This window comes from Macaca thibetana, chromosome 11 (genome assembly GCF_024542745.1).
Source record: "Macaca thibetana thibetana isolate TM-01 chromosome 11, ASM2454274v1, whole genome shotgun sequence".
Lineage (NCBI taxonomy): Eukaryota > Metazoa > Chordata > Mammalia > Primates > Cercopithecidae > Macaca > Macaca thibetana.
This window is the reverse complement of record NC_065588.1, coordinates 117,627,808-117,644,510: the sequence shown is the minus strand read 5'-3', so window position 1 is coordinate 117,644,510 and position 16,703 is coordinate 117,627,808. Positions and strand designations below refer to the sequence as shown.

The 16,703-nt window shown below is 46.7% G+C and overlaps 1 protein-coding gene across 3 annotated transcripts in view; it reads left to right on the top strand.

Annotated features, from left to right (window-relative positions):
* Positions 1–5,659, top strand: part of ANAPC5 (anaphase promoting complex subunit 5) — a 46,240-nt gene extending 40,581 nt beyond the window's left edge. For all 3 annotated transcript variants that reach the window (XM_050747914.1, XM_050747913.1, XM_050747915.1), the window contains 2 exons: positions 3,802–3,964; positions 5,328–5,659. In XM_050747914.1, the coding sequence (XP_050603871.1) occupies positions 3,802–3,964; positions 5,328–5,539 (375 nt within the window). In that variant the 3' untranslated portion in view covers positions 5,540–5,659. The remainder of the gene's footprint in view (positions 1–3,801; positions 3,965–5,327) is intronic.
* The last annotated feature ends 11,044 nt before the right edge of the window (positions 5,660–16,703 follow it).

Genomic DNA, 16,703 nt, shown 5'->3' with positions numbered 1-16,703 from the left:
GCAGTGGCCGGATCTAAGGTGGAAGATTCACTTATTGATTTGAGATTTTCCTTCTTTTATAATATAGGCCTTTACAGTTACACATTTTCTTGAGAACTATATTTCGTAAGTTTTTACTTTATCCCACAAATTTCATAAATTGGAGTCTGTGATTTTTTTTTTTTTTTTTTTGGACTCAGAGGCTTGCTCTGTCATCCAGGCTGGAGTGCAGTGGCTCACTGCAACCTCTGCCTGCTGAGTTCAAGCGATTCTCCTGCCTCAGCCTCCCAGGTAGCTGGGATTACAGACACGTGCCACCATACTCAGGTAATTTTTTCTTTTTTTTGAGACGGAGTCTGTCTCTGTCGCCCAGGCTGGAGTGCAGTGGTGCCATGTCAGCTCACTGCATCCTCCGCCTCCTGGGTTCAAGTGATTCTTCTGCCTCAGCCTCCCTAGTAGCTGGAACTACAGGCATATGCTACCACACCTGGCTAGTTTTTTTTTTTTTTTTTTTTTTTTTTTTTTTTTGTATTTTTAGTAGAGATGGGGTGTCATCGTGTTAGCCAGGATGGTCTCAATTTCCTGACCTCATGATCCGCCTGCCTTGGCCTCCCAAAGTGCTGGGATTACAGGTGTTGAGCCGCTGTGCCTGGCTACCTGGGTAATTTTTGTATTTTTAGTAGAGATGGGGTTTCATCATGTTGGCCAGGCTGATCTTGAACTTCTGCCCTCAGGTGATCCACCTGCCTCAGCTCCCAGGGTGCTGAGATTACAGGCGTGAGCCACTGTGCCCAGCCAGAGAGTCTGGTATCTTTATACATCTCATTGCACTTTCTAATTTCCCTTGTGATTTATTCTTTGACACATTGGTTATTTAAGGGTATATTAATTTCCACATATTTGTGAATTTTCTAATTTCCTTCTGTTACTGATTTTTGATTTCATGTGATCAGAGAAGATTATTTGTATGATTTCATTCTTCTTAAATTTATTGAGTGTTATTTTGTGGCCCAACACAGTCTACCCTGGAAAATGTTCCATATGCACTTGAGAATAACTTGTATTCTGATATATCATTGGGTGGCATACTTTATATATCTGTGTTAGGGCCAGTTCATTTGTAGTGTCATTCAGGTCTTCTCTTTCCTTGCTGATCTTCTAATTTTTCTATCGGTGATTAAAAGATGGGATATTGAGCTCCCCAACTATTATTTTGGTTTTTTTTTTTTTTTGAGACGGAGTCTTGCTCTGTGCCCCAGGCTGGAGTGCAGTGGCGCGATCTCGGCTCACTGCAAGCTCCGCCCCCCCGGGTTCACGCCATTCTCCTGCCTCAGCCTCCCGAGTAGCTGGGACTACAGGCGCCTGCCACCTCGCCCGGCTAATTTTCTTGTATTTTTAGTAGAGACGGGGTTTCACCGTGTTAGCCAGGATGGTCTCGATCTCCTGACCTCGTGATCTGCCCGTCTCGGCCTCCCAAAGTGCTAGGATTACAGGCTTGAGCCACCGCGCCCGGCTTATTTTGGTTTTTGTTTTGTTTTATTTTGTTTGAGACAGAGTCTCACTCTGTTGCCCAGGCTAGAATGCCGTGGCACAATCATGGCTCACTGCACCCTCAACTGCCAGAGCTCCAGTGACCCTCCCGCCTCACTCTCCTGAGCATCTGGGATTACAGGCGTGCCCTACCATAGCCAGCTAATTTTCTGTATTTTTGTAGAGATGGGTTTTTGCCATATTACCCAGGCTGGTCTCAAACTCCTGGTATCAAGAGATCCACATGCCTCAGCTTCCCGAAGTGCAGGGATTACAGACGTGAGATACTGTGCCTGGCCTATCATTGTTGAATTGTCTATTTCTCCCTTCAATTCTGTCAGTTTTTGTTTCATATGTTTTGGAGCACTGTTGTTGGTTTGTTTATAATTGTTGTATCTTGATGAATTGACTGTTTCATGAGTATATAATGTCCTCCTTTTTCCTTGTCTCTTGTAACAATTTTTTTTGTTTGTTTTTTGAGACGGAGTCTCGCTGTGTCACCCAGGCTGGAGTGCTCGAGTGCAGTGGCGTGATCTCGGCTCACTGCAAGCTCCACCTCCCAGGTTCACGCCATTCTCCTGCCTCAGCCTCCCGAGTAGCTGGGACTACAGGCGCCCGCCACCATGCCCAGCTAATTTTTTGTATTTTTTAGTAGAGACGGGGTTTCACTGTGTTAGCCAGGATGGTCTCGATCTCCTGACCTCGTGATCCGCCTGCCTTGGCCTCCCAGAGTGCTGGGATTACAGGCAACAGTTTTTAACTTAAACTCTATTTTGTGTGATACTCATATAGGTAGTCCAGCTTTCTTTTGGTTATTGTTTGCATGGAATATTTTTCTATCCTTTTGCTTTCAGCTTATTTGTGTCTTTATTTTATTTTTTTAGAGACAGGGTCCCACTCAGTCGTCCAGGCTGGAGTGCAGTGCTGCAATCATAGCTCACTGTGACCTTGAGCTCCTGGACTGATGGGATCCTCCCACCTCAGTCTCCCAAGTAGCTAGGACCACAGGAAAGCACCATCATGCCTGACTAATTTTTAAAATACTATTTGTGTCTTTTAATCTAAAGTGAGTCTCTTGTAGACAGCATATAGTGTATACTTAAAAAAATTTTTTCTGACAATTTCAGCCATTTTTTCAGTTATACCAAAAAACGAGTGTAACTCATTTACATCTAATGTCATTACTTCTAATTTGATTTTTTTTTTTTTGAGATGGAGTCTTACTCTGTCACCCAGGCTGGAGTACAGTGGTGCAATCTCTGCTCACCACATCCATTACCTCCTGGGTTCAAGTGATTCTCCTGTCTCAGCCACCCAAGTAGCTGGGATTACAGGTACGCGCCACTATGCCCGGCTAATTTTTGTAATTTTAATAAAGGCAGGGTTTCACCATGTTGGCCAGGTTGGTCTCGAACCCCTGACCTCAAGCGATCTACCCACCTGCACTGCCCAAAGTGCTGGGATTACAGACATGAGTCACTGCACCTGCCTTGTTTTCTATATGTCATATTTTTTTTGTCCCTCAGTTCCTCCATTACTGCCTTCTTGTGTGTTAAATAGATGTTTTCTAGTTTTATTTTATTTTGAGACAAGGTCTTGCTCTGTTGCCCAGGCTGGAGTGCGGTGGCACGATTGTGGCTCACTGCTACCTTGACCTCCTGGGCTCAAGTGATTCTCCTGCCTCAGCCTCCTGAGTAACTGAGACTACAGGCATGTGCAACCATGCCCAGCTAATGGTTTTAAATTTGTTTTTTGAGACAGAGTCTTGCTATGTTGCCCAGGCTGGTCTTGAACTCTTGGCCTCAAGTGACCTTCCTGCCTAATGCTCCCAAAGTGTTGGGATTATAGGCATGAGCCACTGTGCCCAGCTCTAGTGTACCATTTTAATTCTCTTTTTTTTTTTTTTTTTTAAACATACTAACACCAACGGGAATCTCTTGTTTCTTTTGCTCTATTCTTTTGAGCTATTTTCCGAATTGTTACTTTTCTCCCACCTAGTTCAACCCCTCAGAATCACCAAGCTAAAGGATATTAATGCTGGATCTTTTTGTAAAGACGGAAACCTTTCCATAGTGTGAATAACCACTCCCTGCTGTATGTGTCATAGTCTGAAATCAGATTGTCACATATTGTGTTTTCTAGGAGTGTGGTGCCTGTTTTAATGTAGTATACATGTCAGGTAAAAGATAAGCCAGAGATAGCCATTCAGGAGAGAACTGCCAGAAACGAAGCCTTTCCTGGTGAAGGGCAGTGGGTTTGGGTATGTACAGTGCCGTAATGTTTCTTTTTCAGCTCATTCTTGGAATCCCAGAACAGGCTTTAAGTCTTCTCCACATGGCCATTGAGCCCATCTTGGCTGACGGGGCTATCCTGGACAAAGGTCGTGCCATGTTCTTAGTGGCCAAGTGCCAGGTGGCTTCAGCAGCTTCCTACGATCAGCCGAAGAAAGCAGAAGGTAGGAAGCTGTACAAAGACTGTTGGGCAATGCTATTCCAGAAAGCATTGAAAGTTTAGGACCCAGAAGAAGAAAAGACATTAAATTTGGAACAGCATTTAAGTTCTGAGTGTTCACAAATATATATTAAAATTTCATGCAGCATTTAAAGTGCTTTCACATGCATGATTGGCAGGAAGACTGAGGACAAGTGAATGGTTATTTTAACCCTATAGAGCCAAGTACCGGGCTAGAAGTCAGGACTTAAAGACCATTTTTTGGTTTTTGGTTTTTGTTTTTTGAGATGGAGTCTTGCTCAGTCGCCCAGGCTGGAGTGCAGTGGTGCGATCTCAGCTCACTGCAAGCTCCACCTCCCGGGTTCACACCATTCTCCTGCCTCAGCCTCCTGAATAGCTGGGACTACAGGTGCCCGCCACCATGCCCGGCTAATTTTTTTTTGTATTTTTAGTAGAGACAAAGTTTCACCGTGTTAGCCAGGATGGTCTTAATCTCCTGACCTCGTGATCCACCTGCCTCGGCCTCCTAAAGTGTTGGGATTACAGGCGTGAGCCACCAGGCCTGGCCTTTTTTTTTTTTTTTTTTTTTTTTTTTTTGAGACAAAGTCTCGCTCTGTCGCTCAGGCTGGAGTGCAGTGGCGCGATCTTGGTTCACTGCAACCTTCACCTTCCAGGTTCACGCGATTCTCCTGCCTCAGCCTCCTAAGTATATACAGGCACACGCCACCATGCCCGGCTAATTTTTGTATTTTTAGTAGGGCTTTCACCATGTTGGTCAGTCTGATCTTGAACTCCTGACCTCGTGATCCGCCCACCTCAGCCTCCCAAAGTGCTGGGATTATAGGCATGAGCCACTGTTCCTGGCTTTTTTTGTTTTGATTTGTTTTGTTTTGTTTTGTTTTTTTGAGGTGGAGTCTCACTTTGTCACCCAGGGTGGAGTACAGTGGCGTGATCTCAGCTCACCGCAACCTCTGCCTCCTGGTTCAAGTGATTCTCCTGCATTAGCCTTCCAAGTAGATGAGATTACAGGTGTCCGCCACCACACCTGGCTAATTTTTGTATTTTTAGTAGAGACGAGGTTTCACCATGTTGGCCACGCTGCTGTCGAACTCCTGACCTCAGGTAATCCACCCGCCTCGGCCTCCCAAAGTGCTGGGATTACAGGCATGAGCCACCGCACCCAGTGTTAAAGACCTTTTTGAAAACCTCACCCTACCTAGTGGTTTGTTTTTTCTCTCTCAAAGAAAGGAGAATATGAAAGAATCTTCTGGTACTTGTTGAACAAATAAAACTAAATACCAAGTTTTGAAAACCGTATGTGAAGTGTTGAGTTAAATGTGTGTGTTATTTTCCCCACTTTCCATCAGCTCTGGAGGCCGCCATTGAGAACCTCAATGAAGCCAAGAACTATTTTGCAAAGGTTGACTGCAAAGAGCGAATCAGGGACGTCGTTTACTTCCAGGCCAGACTCTACCACACCCTGGGGAAGACTCAGGAGAGGAACCGGTGTGCGATGCTCTTCCGGCAGCTGCATCAGGAGCTGCCCTCTCACGGCGTACCCTTGATAAACCATCTCTAGAGAGGACATCCCTGCTGGGCTGCTGTGCAGAGTATAAGATTTTGGACTCGTTCGTGTCCCCTCTCTCCTTATAAATGATGTATTTGTGACCTATCTTGTCAATAAACTGCATTCTGATTAGTTTGTCTTACTTGGTTTCTTAGTAACTACGTATTTGTTTTCTTCCCTTTTGGTAGCAAAGGATACCAACTTCTTGTTAATAAATGGGTTAATAAATATAACAAGTTAGTGCAGGCATCTCAGATTATGTTCTCTCTGGGCAAAATTGCCAATATCTTGATTAGAAATTGTACGCACTCCATCATTATGTAAATTCATTTAGCACCTATTCTCAGACAAGAGCTCTTCTGGGAATTGGTAGATCTCTCCAGGGTGGTCAGTGCAGGTTTGTATGAGGCTTGGACTTTCTTCTGAGGCCTCTCTGCCTTGTTGGACTGAACCAGGGCTTGTGGTTCCTGTGGGTGCTTGTTGAGTACTTGTCGGCCCCTGACTGGAGATTAAGAAGGAAAAGATTTTTTCATAGTTTTTGGACCAATGACCAGAAGCATTTTTCAGTCCCTTTGTAGGTGCTGGCTTTATTATATATTCTGCGTGGGCACTTTTTTTTTTTCCTATATTTAACTCTATAAATGAGGGATGATGATACATTAAGTCCAGGAATTCATCATGAGTAAGGTGATTATAAATTAAGGGGGCCAGCTGCCGTGGCTCACACCTGTAATCCCGGCACTTTGGGAGGCCGAGGCGGGCAGATCACGAGGTCAGGAGATGGAGACCAGCATGGCCAACGTGGTGAAACCCCGTCTCTACTAAAAAAAAAAAAAAATCAAAATTTTATTAGCTGGAAGTAGCAGTGCATGCCTGTAATCCCAGCTACTCAGGAGGCTAGAGCAGGAGAACTGCTTGAACCCGGGAGGTGGAGGTTGCAGTGGGCCGAGATTGCGCCACTGCACTCCAGCCTAGTGACAGAGCAAGACTCTGTCTCAAAAAAATAATAATAGTAAAAATAAAAATAAAATAAGAAAGGGTCCAAAGCTCAAAGGTGTGAGATGCTATCACCAAATATACAGTGTATTATAGTTTACATTTCTTAACCCTGCAAGTAAGTAGGAGCCAGTTACTGCTTTTTCTGTTCATGAATTTCTTATCATTGAGTGTTCACAGAAAAATGCTATTGTTTCAAGTCCAAAGCAGCAGCTATATCCAAATAGTCTGTTTCTTTTTTTTTTTAGACAGAGCCTTGCTCTGTTTCCCAGGCTGGAGTGCAGTGGCGTGATCTTTGCTCACTGCAACATCCATCTGGGTTCAAGTGATTCTCCTGCCTCAACCTCCCGAGTAGCTGGGACTACAGGCGTGCACCACCATACCTGGCTAATTTTTGTATTTTTAGTGGAGATAGGGTTTCACCATGTTGACCAGGTTGGTCTCAAACTCCTGACCTCAGCTGATTCACCTGCCTCGGCCTCCCAGAGTGTTGGAATTACAGGCGTGAGCCACCATGCCCGCCCCAAATAGTCTTTATAAAGCAACAGGGAACCAACTAAATTTTGCAGCTCCTGTTATTGGCTCTTTCATTTCCCATCAGAAAGTTTTTCTGATGGGAAGTAATTTCTCTTCAGGGCTCTTTGAGGCACTGTAAAACAGTTGTATCCATTACAGTACATTTGCTGGCCAAAGACAGCTGCTCTGGAAACAAGAGACTTGGTGGAGAGAGAGAGACTAATTGGTATGTTGATTGAAAATCTTTCCTTAAATTCATTTGAAAGGTTATATATAGAGATGGTAAACATTGAGTAATGTTAAAGGCTATGTAGTAAAAAGTAATTCTCGAGGCCGAGACGGGTGAATCACCTGAGGTTAGGAGTTCAAGACCAGCCTATCCAACATGGTGAAACTCCATCTCTACTACAAACAAAAAATTAGCCGGGCGTGGTGGCGGGCTCCTGTAGTCCCAACTACTCAGGAGGCTGAGGCAGGAGAATCGCTTGAACCTAGGAGGCAGAGTTTGCAGTGAGCCAAGATCGTGCCATTGCACTCCAGCCTGGGTGACAAGAGCTAAACTCCATCTCAAGAAAAAAAAAAAAAGTACTACTTCCTCTTAGGAGTTAACAGTTATCAGTTCCTTTTTATCTTTCAAGTATATTTTTTCATCTGATGTCATTTTTGATTAATGTGTTTAAGAGCCTTTCAATTTAAGAAGTGGCCTTAGCTACTCTGCCTCAGCAGAAGGTTGAAGAAATGGGGTCAGGTTGTTCAGGTGACCCCACAGATACTAACATAAAAGCTTGACGTCATCACGCCTGACCAGGACCAGCGATGCAACTCATGGAATCCAGTGCAAACTAAAAATGTGAGGCCTCTATTAAAAAGTAAGAATTTCAAAGGCCGGATGCAGTGCCTCACACCTGTAATCCCAGCACTTTGGGAGGCCAAGGAGGGCAGATCTCCTGAGGTCAGGGGCTCAAGACCAGCCTGTGCAACATGGTGAAACCCCATCTCTACTAAAAATACAAAAATTAGCCAGGCATGGAGGCGGGCACCTGTAATCCCAGCTACTTGGGAGGCTGAGGCAGGAGAATCGCTTGAACCCGGGAGGCGGAGGTTGCAGTGAGCTCAAATCGTGCCACTGCACTCCAGCCTGGACGACAGAGTGAGACCCTGTCTCAAAAAAACAAACAAACAAAAAAACAAAAAATAATTTCAAAATGGCAACGGCAGAGCCTTAAACCAATATAGGGCCCTTCTGAGCTCACAGCCCTGCACAGTTTGCACACCTGAAAAGCCAGCCTGCCCAGAGTTGCTCTCAGCTGATGAGCCAGCCTGCCCAGAATGACTCTCAGCTTCACTCTAGCAGGGAGATGGCCTAGATCCAAAGCTAATAGAAGGGGTCTGGGGTCTCCTGCTATCTGTGACTTAGATTTGTTGACTGAGGGGCTTGTTTCCTCCCTGATGGAAGAGTGGGTTGAATGAAAAGTAGAGACATTGGTGACCCCAAAACTCAGAACTGTCAGGGTGACAGCTAACTGGCTTTTCTCCTAATAGAGCATTTGGTGGCGGGAAAAAAAGTCAATAATTTCATAATGATATGATGATCAGTGGTTTAAGGGTATAAGAATTGATCATCTGGTTAAATGGGGAAAGGGTTAGATGAGGAGGGAACTGAAGCTTTTTCTTTCTTTCTTTTTTTTCTTCCTGAGATGGAGTCTCGCCCTGTTGCCCAGGCTAGAGTGCAGTAGCACAATCTCAGCTTACTGCAGCCTCTGTCTCTCAGGTTTAAGCGATTCTCCTGCCTCAGCCTCCCGAGTAGCTGGGCTACAGGCACCCGCCACCATGCCCGGCTAATTTTTATATTTTTAGTAGAGATAGGGTTTCACCATATTGGCCGGGCTGGTCTCGAACTCCTGACCTCATGATCCACCCATCTCGGCCTCCCAAAGTGCTGGGATTACAGGCATGAGCCACCGCACCCGGCCGGAATTGAAGCTTTTTAAGCAGCAGGCATTTGGGTCTATACCCGAGATCTTCAGGATATATCCTCTAAGGGAGAGAAGGAAAAAGGTGTTCTGACCTGGTGGCACGGTGGGAACTCTAGCCAGCAGCCAAGTGCCCTGTTTTAAGTTCTTTGCTATATTAACACATTTAATCTTCACAGTAATTCCAAGAGTTAGCAATAGCATGAATTCCATTGAACAGGATAGGATGGGGGCATAAGGGGGTTAAGTCACTTGCTCAAGGCCACATAGCTGATAGGTTCCAGAGCTGGGCCTACCCCTAGAATTGTGAAAAGTGCTGTCCTGTTTTTGTGAACATTGTTTTTCAGTTTATTGAACACATAAATTATAATATTAGTTGTTATTTATGTACTACCCAATATGGGCCAGATGCTGCTACGTACTTTCACACATACCATCTCTAATGCTTGTGAGCTAAACATCATCCCTGTTTTACAGGCAGGAAAGTGGGCCCTGGAGGTTGGGCCTGACCCAGCCCCCACCATGGTGAGGACCAGAATCAGGATTCAGCCCCAGGTGTGACGGGCTCCACAGCCTAGGCTCTTTCTCTCATCAGCAGGCTGCCTTTGTATTCACCTCCATACTCTGAATATTTCTACTTGTTCAAAGGGTTTTAAATTTTGTCCTAATATTTTTGGGTGGTTACATTGGCTTTTTTTTTTTTCTTTTTCTCTCTTTTTTTTTTTTTTTTGAGACCGAGTTTTGCTCTTGTTGCCCAGGCTGGAGTGCGACGGCATGATCTTGGTTCACTGCAACCTCTGCCTCCCGGGTTCAAGCGATTCTCCTGCCTCAGCCTGGGATTACAGGCATGTGCCAACACGCCCAGCTAATTTTGTATTTTTAGTAGAGACGGGGTTTCTCCATGTTGGTAGGGTTGGTCTAGAACTCCTGACCTCAGGTGATCTGCCCGCCTTGGCCTCCCAAAGTGCTGGGATTACAGGTGTGAGCCACCACGCCCAGCCATTTTTTTTTTCCTTGAAGATGTATGCTGAGATAAAGAGCTTCCTCATCTGTGCCCCCATCACTTCTCCTTCTATGATGTTGTTTATGTTTGGGACTAGTAATCTCACTGCCTGTTGAAGGGAAACTTCTCAAGATCTTTTTGACAGCATTTTTCTTTTCTTTTTTAGAGATAGTTTTGCTATGTTGCCCAGGCTGGCCTTGAAATCTGAGGCTCAAGTGATCCTCTTGCCTCAGCCTCCCAAGTAGCTGGGACTGCATGCGAACGCCACTGAGCCTGACTTGACAGCATTTTTTTCTTTTTCTTTTTCTTTTTTTTTTTTTTGAGATGGAGTCTTGCTCTGTTGCCCAGGCAGGAGTGCAGTGGCATGATCTTGGCTCACTGCAACCTCCTCCTCCCGGGTCCAAGTGATTCTCGTGCCTCAGCTTCCTGAGTAGCTGGGATAACAGGCAGGCGCCAACATACCTGCCTAATTTTTGAGTTTTTTTTTTTTTTTTTTTTTTTTTTTTTTTTAGCAGAGACAGGGTTTCACCATGTTGGCCAGGCTGGTCTCGGACTCCTGACCTCAAGTGATCCCCCTGCCTTGGCCTCCCAGAGTGCTGGGATTACAGGCGTGAGCCACTCTGCCCGACCCCACAGCATTTTTCTTTCTTCTTTTTTGAGACAGAGTCCGGCTCTGTCGCTCAGGCTGGAGTGCAGTGACGCGATCTCAGCTCACTGCAGCTGACGCCTCCTGGGTTCAAGTGATTCTCCTGACTCAGCCTCCTGAGTAGTTGGGATTACAGGTGCCCGCCACCACGCCTAGCTAGCAACAGCATTTTTCTACTGTCCTGGTGAATGGGAAAAAAAATTCAACAAGTGCTGTAAATCAAAGAAAATGACCGAGGCAAGTCTCAATCATTTTAGGAGGCTTACTTGCCAAAGTTAAGGAACTGCCCAGGAGACAGGTCTATGCCTTTTTCCAAAGATGATTTTGAGGGCTTCAGTATTTAAAGAGGAAACGGTGGGATATTGAGAAATACACAGTTTTCATGTGAGAGTGGGGAGGGGAAAAATATTCATCCCTTTGCCTGGCTTGGTGAATCTGAATTTTTAAATAAGATAACAGAAGATAGGGCCGAGGAAGCAATCAGATACACATTTGTCTCAGGTGAGTAGAAGGATGACTGCGTTCTGGCCTATGTCCGCCACACCTGTGAAGATAAGCTATCCACTGACATTGCCTTGGAGAACTTCAACAGAACTACTTTAGGGTAAGGATCTTGGGGGCCACCAGGAATTTCCTTGCGGGCAAAATGTGAGGGAGGCGTGTAGCTTTTCATCTTTGTAGTCACCTTATTTAGGAACCAAAATGGGAGGCAGGTTTGCATGACCCAATTCTCAGCTTGACTTTTCCCTTTGGCTTAGTGAGTTTGGGGTCCCCAGATTTCTTTTCCTTTCACAGTACATTGGTGTGATGAATCCTGCTGTCTGCATCTGGATGTTCAAGGTTTGGGAGGTGGAACATTCCAGTGAGCAACATGAGCGGCACACGGTTCAGAAAGGAAGGATGAAGCCTCCGCAAGAGATTACAGTGCTGTCCTGGGGGGTGAGGTAATTTTACACTCTTGCTTCTAGCTCCTCCCTTGTACTGTTCAAGTTTTCTGTAAAAATAAGATTCAGATGCTTTGTTTACTTATTTTCTTGGCAATCTGTTGTCAGGACAACAAGATCTGTTTGCCTAGAATAGAATTTTCTGGTGTTCTTGGAGGAGAAAAATCCAAAAAACAAAGCAAATTCTTGTTTTCATATTTCTAAGAAGAAAATGGTTTCCTTAAGTGGGAATTTTTTGAGACAGAGTTTCGCTCTTGTTGCCCAGGCTGGAGTGTAATGGCATGATCTTGGCTCACTTCAACCCCTGTCACCTAGGTTCGAGCGATTCTCCTGCCTCAGCCTCCCAAGTAGCATGCGCCACCACGCCCGGGTAGTTTTGTATTTTTAGGAGAGATGGGGTTTCTGCATGTTGGTCAGGCTGGTCTCAACCTCCTGACCTCAGATGATCCACCCACCTCAGTCTCCCAAAGTGCTGGGATTACAGGAGTAAGCCACCGCGCCCGGCAGTGGGATGATTCTTTTTTTTTTTTTTTTTTTTTTTGGAGACGGAGTCTCGCGCTGTCGCCCAGGCTGGAGTGCAGCGGCCGGATCTCAACTCACTGCAAGCTCCGCCTCCCGGGTTTGCGCCATTCTCCTGCCTCAGCCTCACGAGTAGCTGGGACTACAGGCGCCCGCCACCTCGCCCGGCTAGTTTTTTGTATTTTTTAGTAGAGACGGGGTTTCACTGTGTTAGCCAGGATGGTCTCCTGACCTCGTCATCCGCCCGTCTTGGCCTCCCAAAGTGCTGGGATTACAGGCTTGAGCCACCGCGCCCCGCGGGATGATTCTTAGAAGAAATGCAACTGTGAGACCAGGCAACAAGAGCAAAACTCCGTCTCAAAAAAAAAAAAAAAAAAAAAAAAAAAAAGAATTGCAATTGTGATGTTTCTGTCTTGCTCTAATTCATTTTAATAAGGAAGGCACATAAATTGATGGGGGTTTTAGCTCTGTGCTAATTTTAATTAGTTAGCATCATTGAAGACTTAGGTACCAAGCACAGAGCTAGTATCTTTACATACATACATCATTAGGTTTAAACCTCATGGGAAACCTGTGAGCTAGATACTATTATTATCCCCATTTGACAGCTGATGAAACCAAATTGGGAGAGATCAAGTCATTTGCCCGAGGCCATAGAGCTGGTAACTAGTGAAACCAGGATTTGAACAAAATCTATCTGACTTCAGGGTCATTGCTGTCACCCACAACGCGGACAGTATACAAATGTTTCACATGTGGTACCTGCCTAGACGCCACGAAGATATAGGCCTATTGGCAAGTCAAAACACAAGAGTGAAAAACGAAGGAATAAAGAAGGAAGGGAGGTGGCTGAGCATCAAATAAATGGTAGAGTCCTTGCTTTAAGACACCAGAGAGAGGAGAGGGCAGGGAGGGCCTGGCTCACAGCATTTCAGGAAATCTATCAGGAAAAAGCAACTCGAGCTAGGGTTTGGATTTGTAGGGGCACTTCCTAACCTTTCTTACTTAATTGGCTTTTAAGTTTACACAGCTGTGTGTATACCTAAGTTTCTGCCTGTGTGAGCTACAGTGTTCTAATAAAACATAGGCAATTTAGTAACATGATGTAAACATACAGAATTGTTTAACAAGTACCAGGAAAAGACATCCAGTAACAGGAAAGGACACCCAAATCTATTTTGGTTACCTTAGTAAAGCAGGGTTGCCAAACTATTTATTGCCCGTAGGCTAAATCTGTCATGCCACCTGTTTTTTATGGCCTGCTAAGAATGGTTTTTATGTTTTTCTTTTTGTCAAGATGGGTCTTGCCATGTTGTCCAGGCTGGTCTCAAACTTCTAGGCTCAAGTGATGCTCCCACCTCGGCCTCACAAAGTGCTGAGATTGTAATCACGCGTGTAGGTGTGAGCCACCACACCCGGCCTTTCGCATTTTTCAATGGTTAAATAAAAACCAAAACAGTAATATTTTGTGACTTATGAAAATTATATGAAATTCAGTTTTCAGGGTCTGTAAATAAAGTTTTATTGGAACACTGCCACATGTATTCATTTACTATTTCCTGTGGCTGCTAGGATGGCAGGGTGGAGTAGCTGCATTACAGAGCCTATGGCTTGCAAAGCCTAAAATATTTACTACCTGGCCCTTTACAAAGTTTGCTGACCCCTGGAGTCATAAGTGCTCCAGATAATCTCCACCAACCCTGATACATATTTTGGGGGCGGGAGGGGGAAGAAAATATGAGAATATAGAAAAATATGGGACTATGCATCCCCCATTCAGAATTGACTGTTGCTAACAGTTTGCCATTTGCCTCACAGCCATTTATAAATACTAAAAGAAATAAAACTTTACAACTTTATTTATGCTCCCTGTCCCATTCTGTGCTTTTTTCCTTCTTTGTGGCAGCCTGTCATGAATTTAATGTATATTCTTCCCTTTCACTTTAAAAATCTTGTATGTAAGCATGTGTCCATGAACAGTATCTACTGCGTGGGATTTTAAGATGCACACAAATTGTGCATCATGCTGTATTCTGCAACTTGCTTTTTTCCTCAACATTATGTTTTTGGGATTTCCTTATGTCAGTACAGATTCAGTGCACCCGTTTTAACTATTAGATGGTATTCTGTCAAACAACTATAACGAGTTTCATGTATCCATTCCTTTGATGAACATATAGGAAGTTGTTCTCAGGTGTTTTGTTTTGTTTTGTTTTGTTTTGAGATGGAGTCTCGCTCTGTCGGCCAGGCTGGAGTGCAGTGGCGTGATCTCGGCTCACTGCAACCTCTCCCTCCCGGGTTTCAAGCGATTCTCCTGCCTCAGCCTCCTGAGTACCTGGGATTACAGGCGCACGCCACCACACCTGGCTAATTTTTGCATTTTTTTTTAGTAGAGACGGGGTTTCACCATGTTGGTGAGGCTGGACTCCAACTCCTGACTTCGTGATCCGCCCACCTTGGCCTCCTAAAGTGCTGGGATTACAGGCGTGAGTCACTGTGCCCAGATTTTTTTTTTTTTGAAACAGTCTTGGTCTGTCGCCCGGGCTGGAGTGTAGTGGTGCGATCTTTCTGCCTCCTGGTTCAAGCGATTCTTGTGCTTCAGCCTCTCGAGTAGCTGGAATTACAGGCACCCGCCACCATACCGTGCTAATTTTTGTATTTTTGATAGAGATGGGGTTTCACTGTGCTGGCCAGGCTAGTCTCGAACTTCTGGCCTCAAGTGATCTGTCTGCCCGGGCCTCCCAAAGTGCTGGGATTATAGGCGTGAGCCACCATGCCCGGCCTCAGGTTTTTGCCATTTCCAACAAATGCAAGCATGTTGAGTAACATCAGAAGAGGTGCATGGCTGAGCGTGTTGGCTCATGCCTATAATCCCAGCACTTTGGGAGGCAGAGGCAGGAGGATCACTTGGGCCCAGGAGTTTGAGACCAGCGAGGGGGAGAACTCTCTCTACAAAAAATAGAAAAAATTATTTTTTTTCCAGGTGTGGTGGTGTGTGCCTGTAGTCCCAGCTACTCAGGAGGCTGAGGCTGGAGGATCACCTGAGCCTGGGGAGGTCGAGGGCAGCGAGCTGTGATCGTGCTACTGCACTCCAGCCTGGGCAACACAGAGAGACCCTGTCTTAAAAAAAAAAAAAAAAAAGGGGAGTGGGCCAGGCGCGGTGGCTCACACCTGTAACCCCAGCACTTTGGGAGGCCAAGGCGGCTGGATCACAAGGTCAGGAGTTCAAGACCAGCCTGGACAACATGATGAAACCCCGTCTCTAAGAAAAATACAAAAATTAGCCGGGTGTGGTGGCGGGCACCTGTAATCCCAGCTGCTTAGGAGGCTGAGGCAGAGAATTCCTTGAACCTGGGAGGCGGATGTTGCAGTGATCCGAGATCGAGTCACTGCACTCCAGCCTGGAGGACAGAGCAAGACTCTTGTCTCAGAAAAGGAAAAAAAAAAAAAAAAAAAAAAAAAGGAGTCGGGGTGGAGCTCTCATTGGCTCATTGCATGTGAGTGTCCCTACGGCCTAGAAATACCAGATAAGCTCATCGGAACGGGCTGGAAATCCACCCAGCTGACCAGAGGGCTTTGAACCTTTTATTAATTTGGAGGTTGACTCTCCTCTCAACTCGGTTCCCTTTTGTCTGTTTGGCAGGGTCAGCGAGACATCCCCTGGGTCGCTCGACCCCGTAGGACGGTTCAGGGAGCCCTCCAGGTCTTCGTTTCCCCTCTTCCCCGCACAGTGTTGTTATCCAGCTGGGGGACCCAACGCACACTTAAGGCTCCAGCAAAGTAGGTGCCAAAAAGGGGAGAATGGGAAGAATATGCTGTATCTCACAAAAAGCATCTAAGTAGCCATCTGGAAAAGCCAGAATGAACTTCAATGGTGCATCCAGGTGGGCTGGGGATGGGAGAGGAACGCCTTTCGCCAGCCTTTAGGGCCTGCCCTGAGCAAGTGGTCAGTCGGCAGGCGGCTGCGGAAGGGGGCTCCCCCGAGTCGGTGGTGGCCCGAAATCCAGGCCGCATCCACCGCCCGGCGCCTAGCGCAGGGGCAGCAGCCGGGTCGCTAGGAGGGGCCCCAGGTGTTCTCGCCGGCTTGGGGAACTTTCCCAGGGTCAGTCCGGAGGCTTCCTGCAACCTCGGCATTTGGCTAAACAAAGCGCCGTCGGCGCTGCGCCGCCCGAGGGCGCGCGGGAAGAACCTGGGCAGGTGCGCGCCGCGGGCGAGCGGGGACAAAGTTGCGGCGCCCCCTCCCGCGCTCCGCGCCCCGCCAGGCTCTCCCCCCCGCCGCCTCCGATCCTCCCGGCCGGGCCTCTCTTCCCCGGCTCTTCGCCTCCTCCCTTTCTTCTCCTTGCCCTCCGCCTCGCCGCTACTTTCGTCTTTGCAGGCTCCCGCCTCCCCACCCCTCCCCGGCGCGGGGCCGAGCCGGCGGGGGCGCGCAGGGGGCGGTGCGCGGCGGGCGCGGGCGGTTCCGCGTTCGGGTTTCCCGCGGCCGTGGCCAATCCCCGCGCTGCCCGGGGCGGTGTCGCGCCCAGGCCGAGCCGGGCGGCTCCTCCCGCCTCCGCCCCCCGCGCGCCCGCCGCCCGGGCAG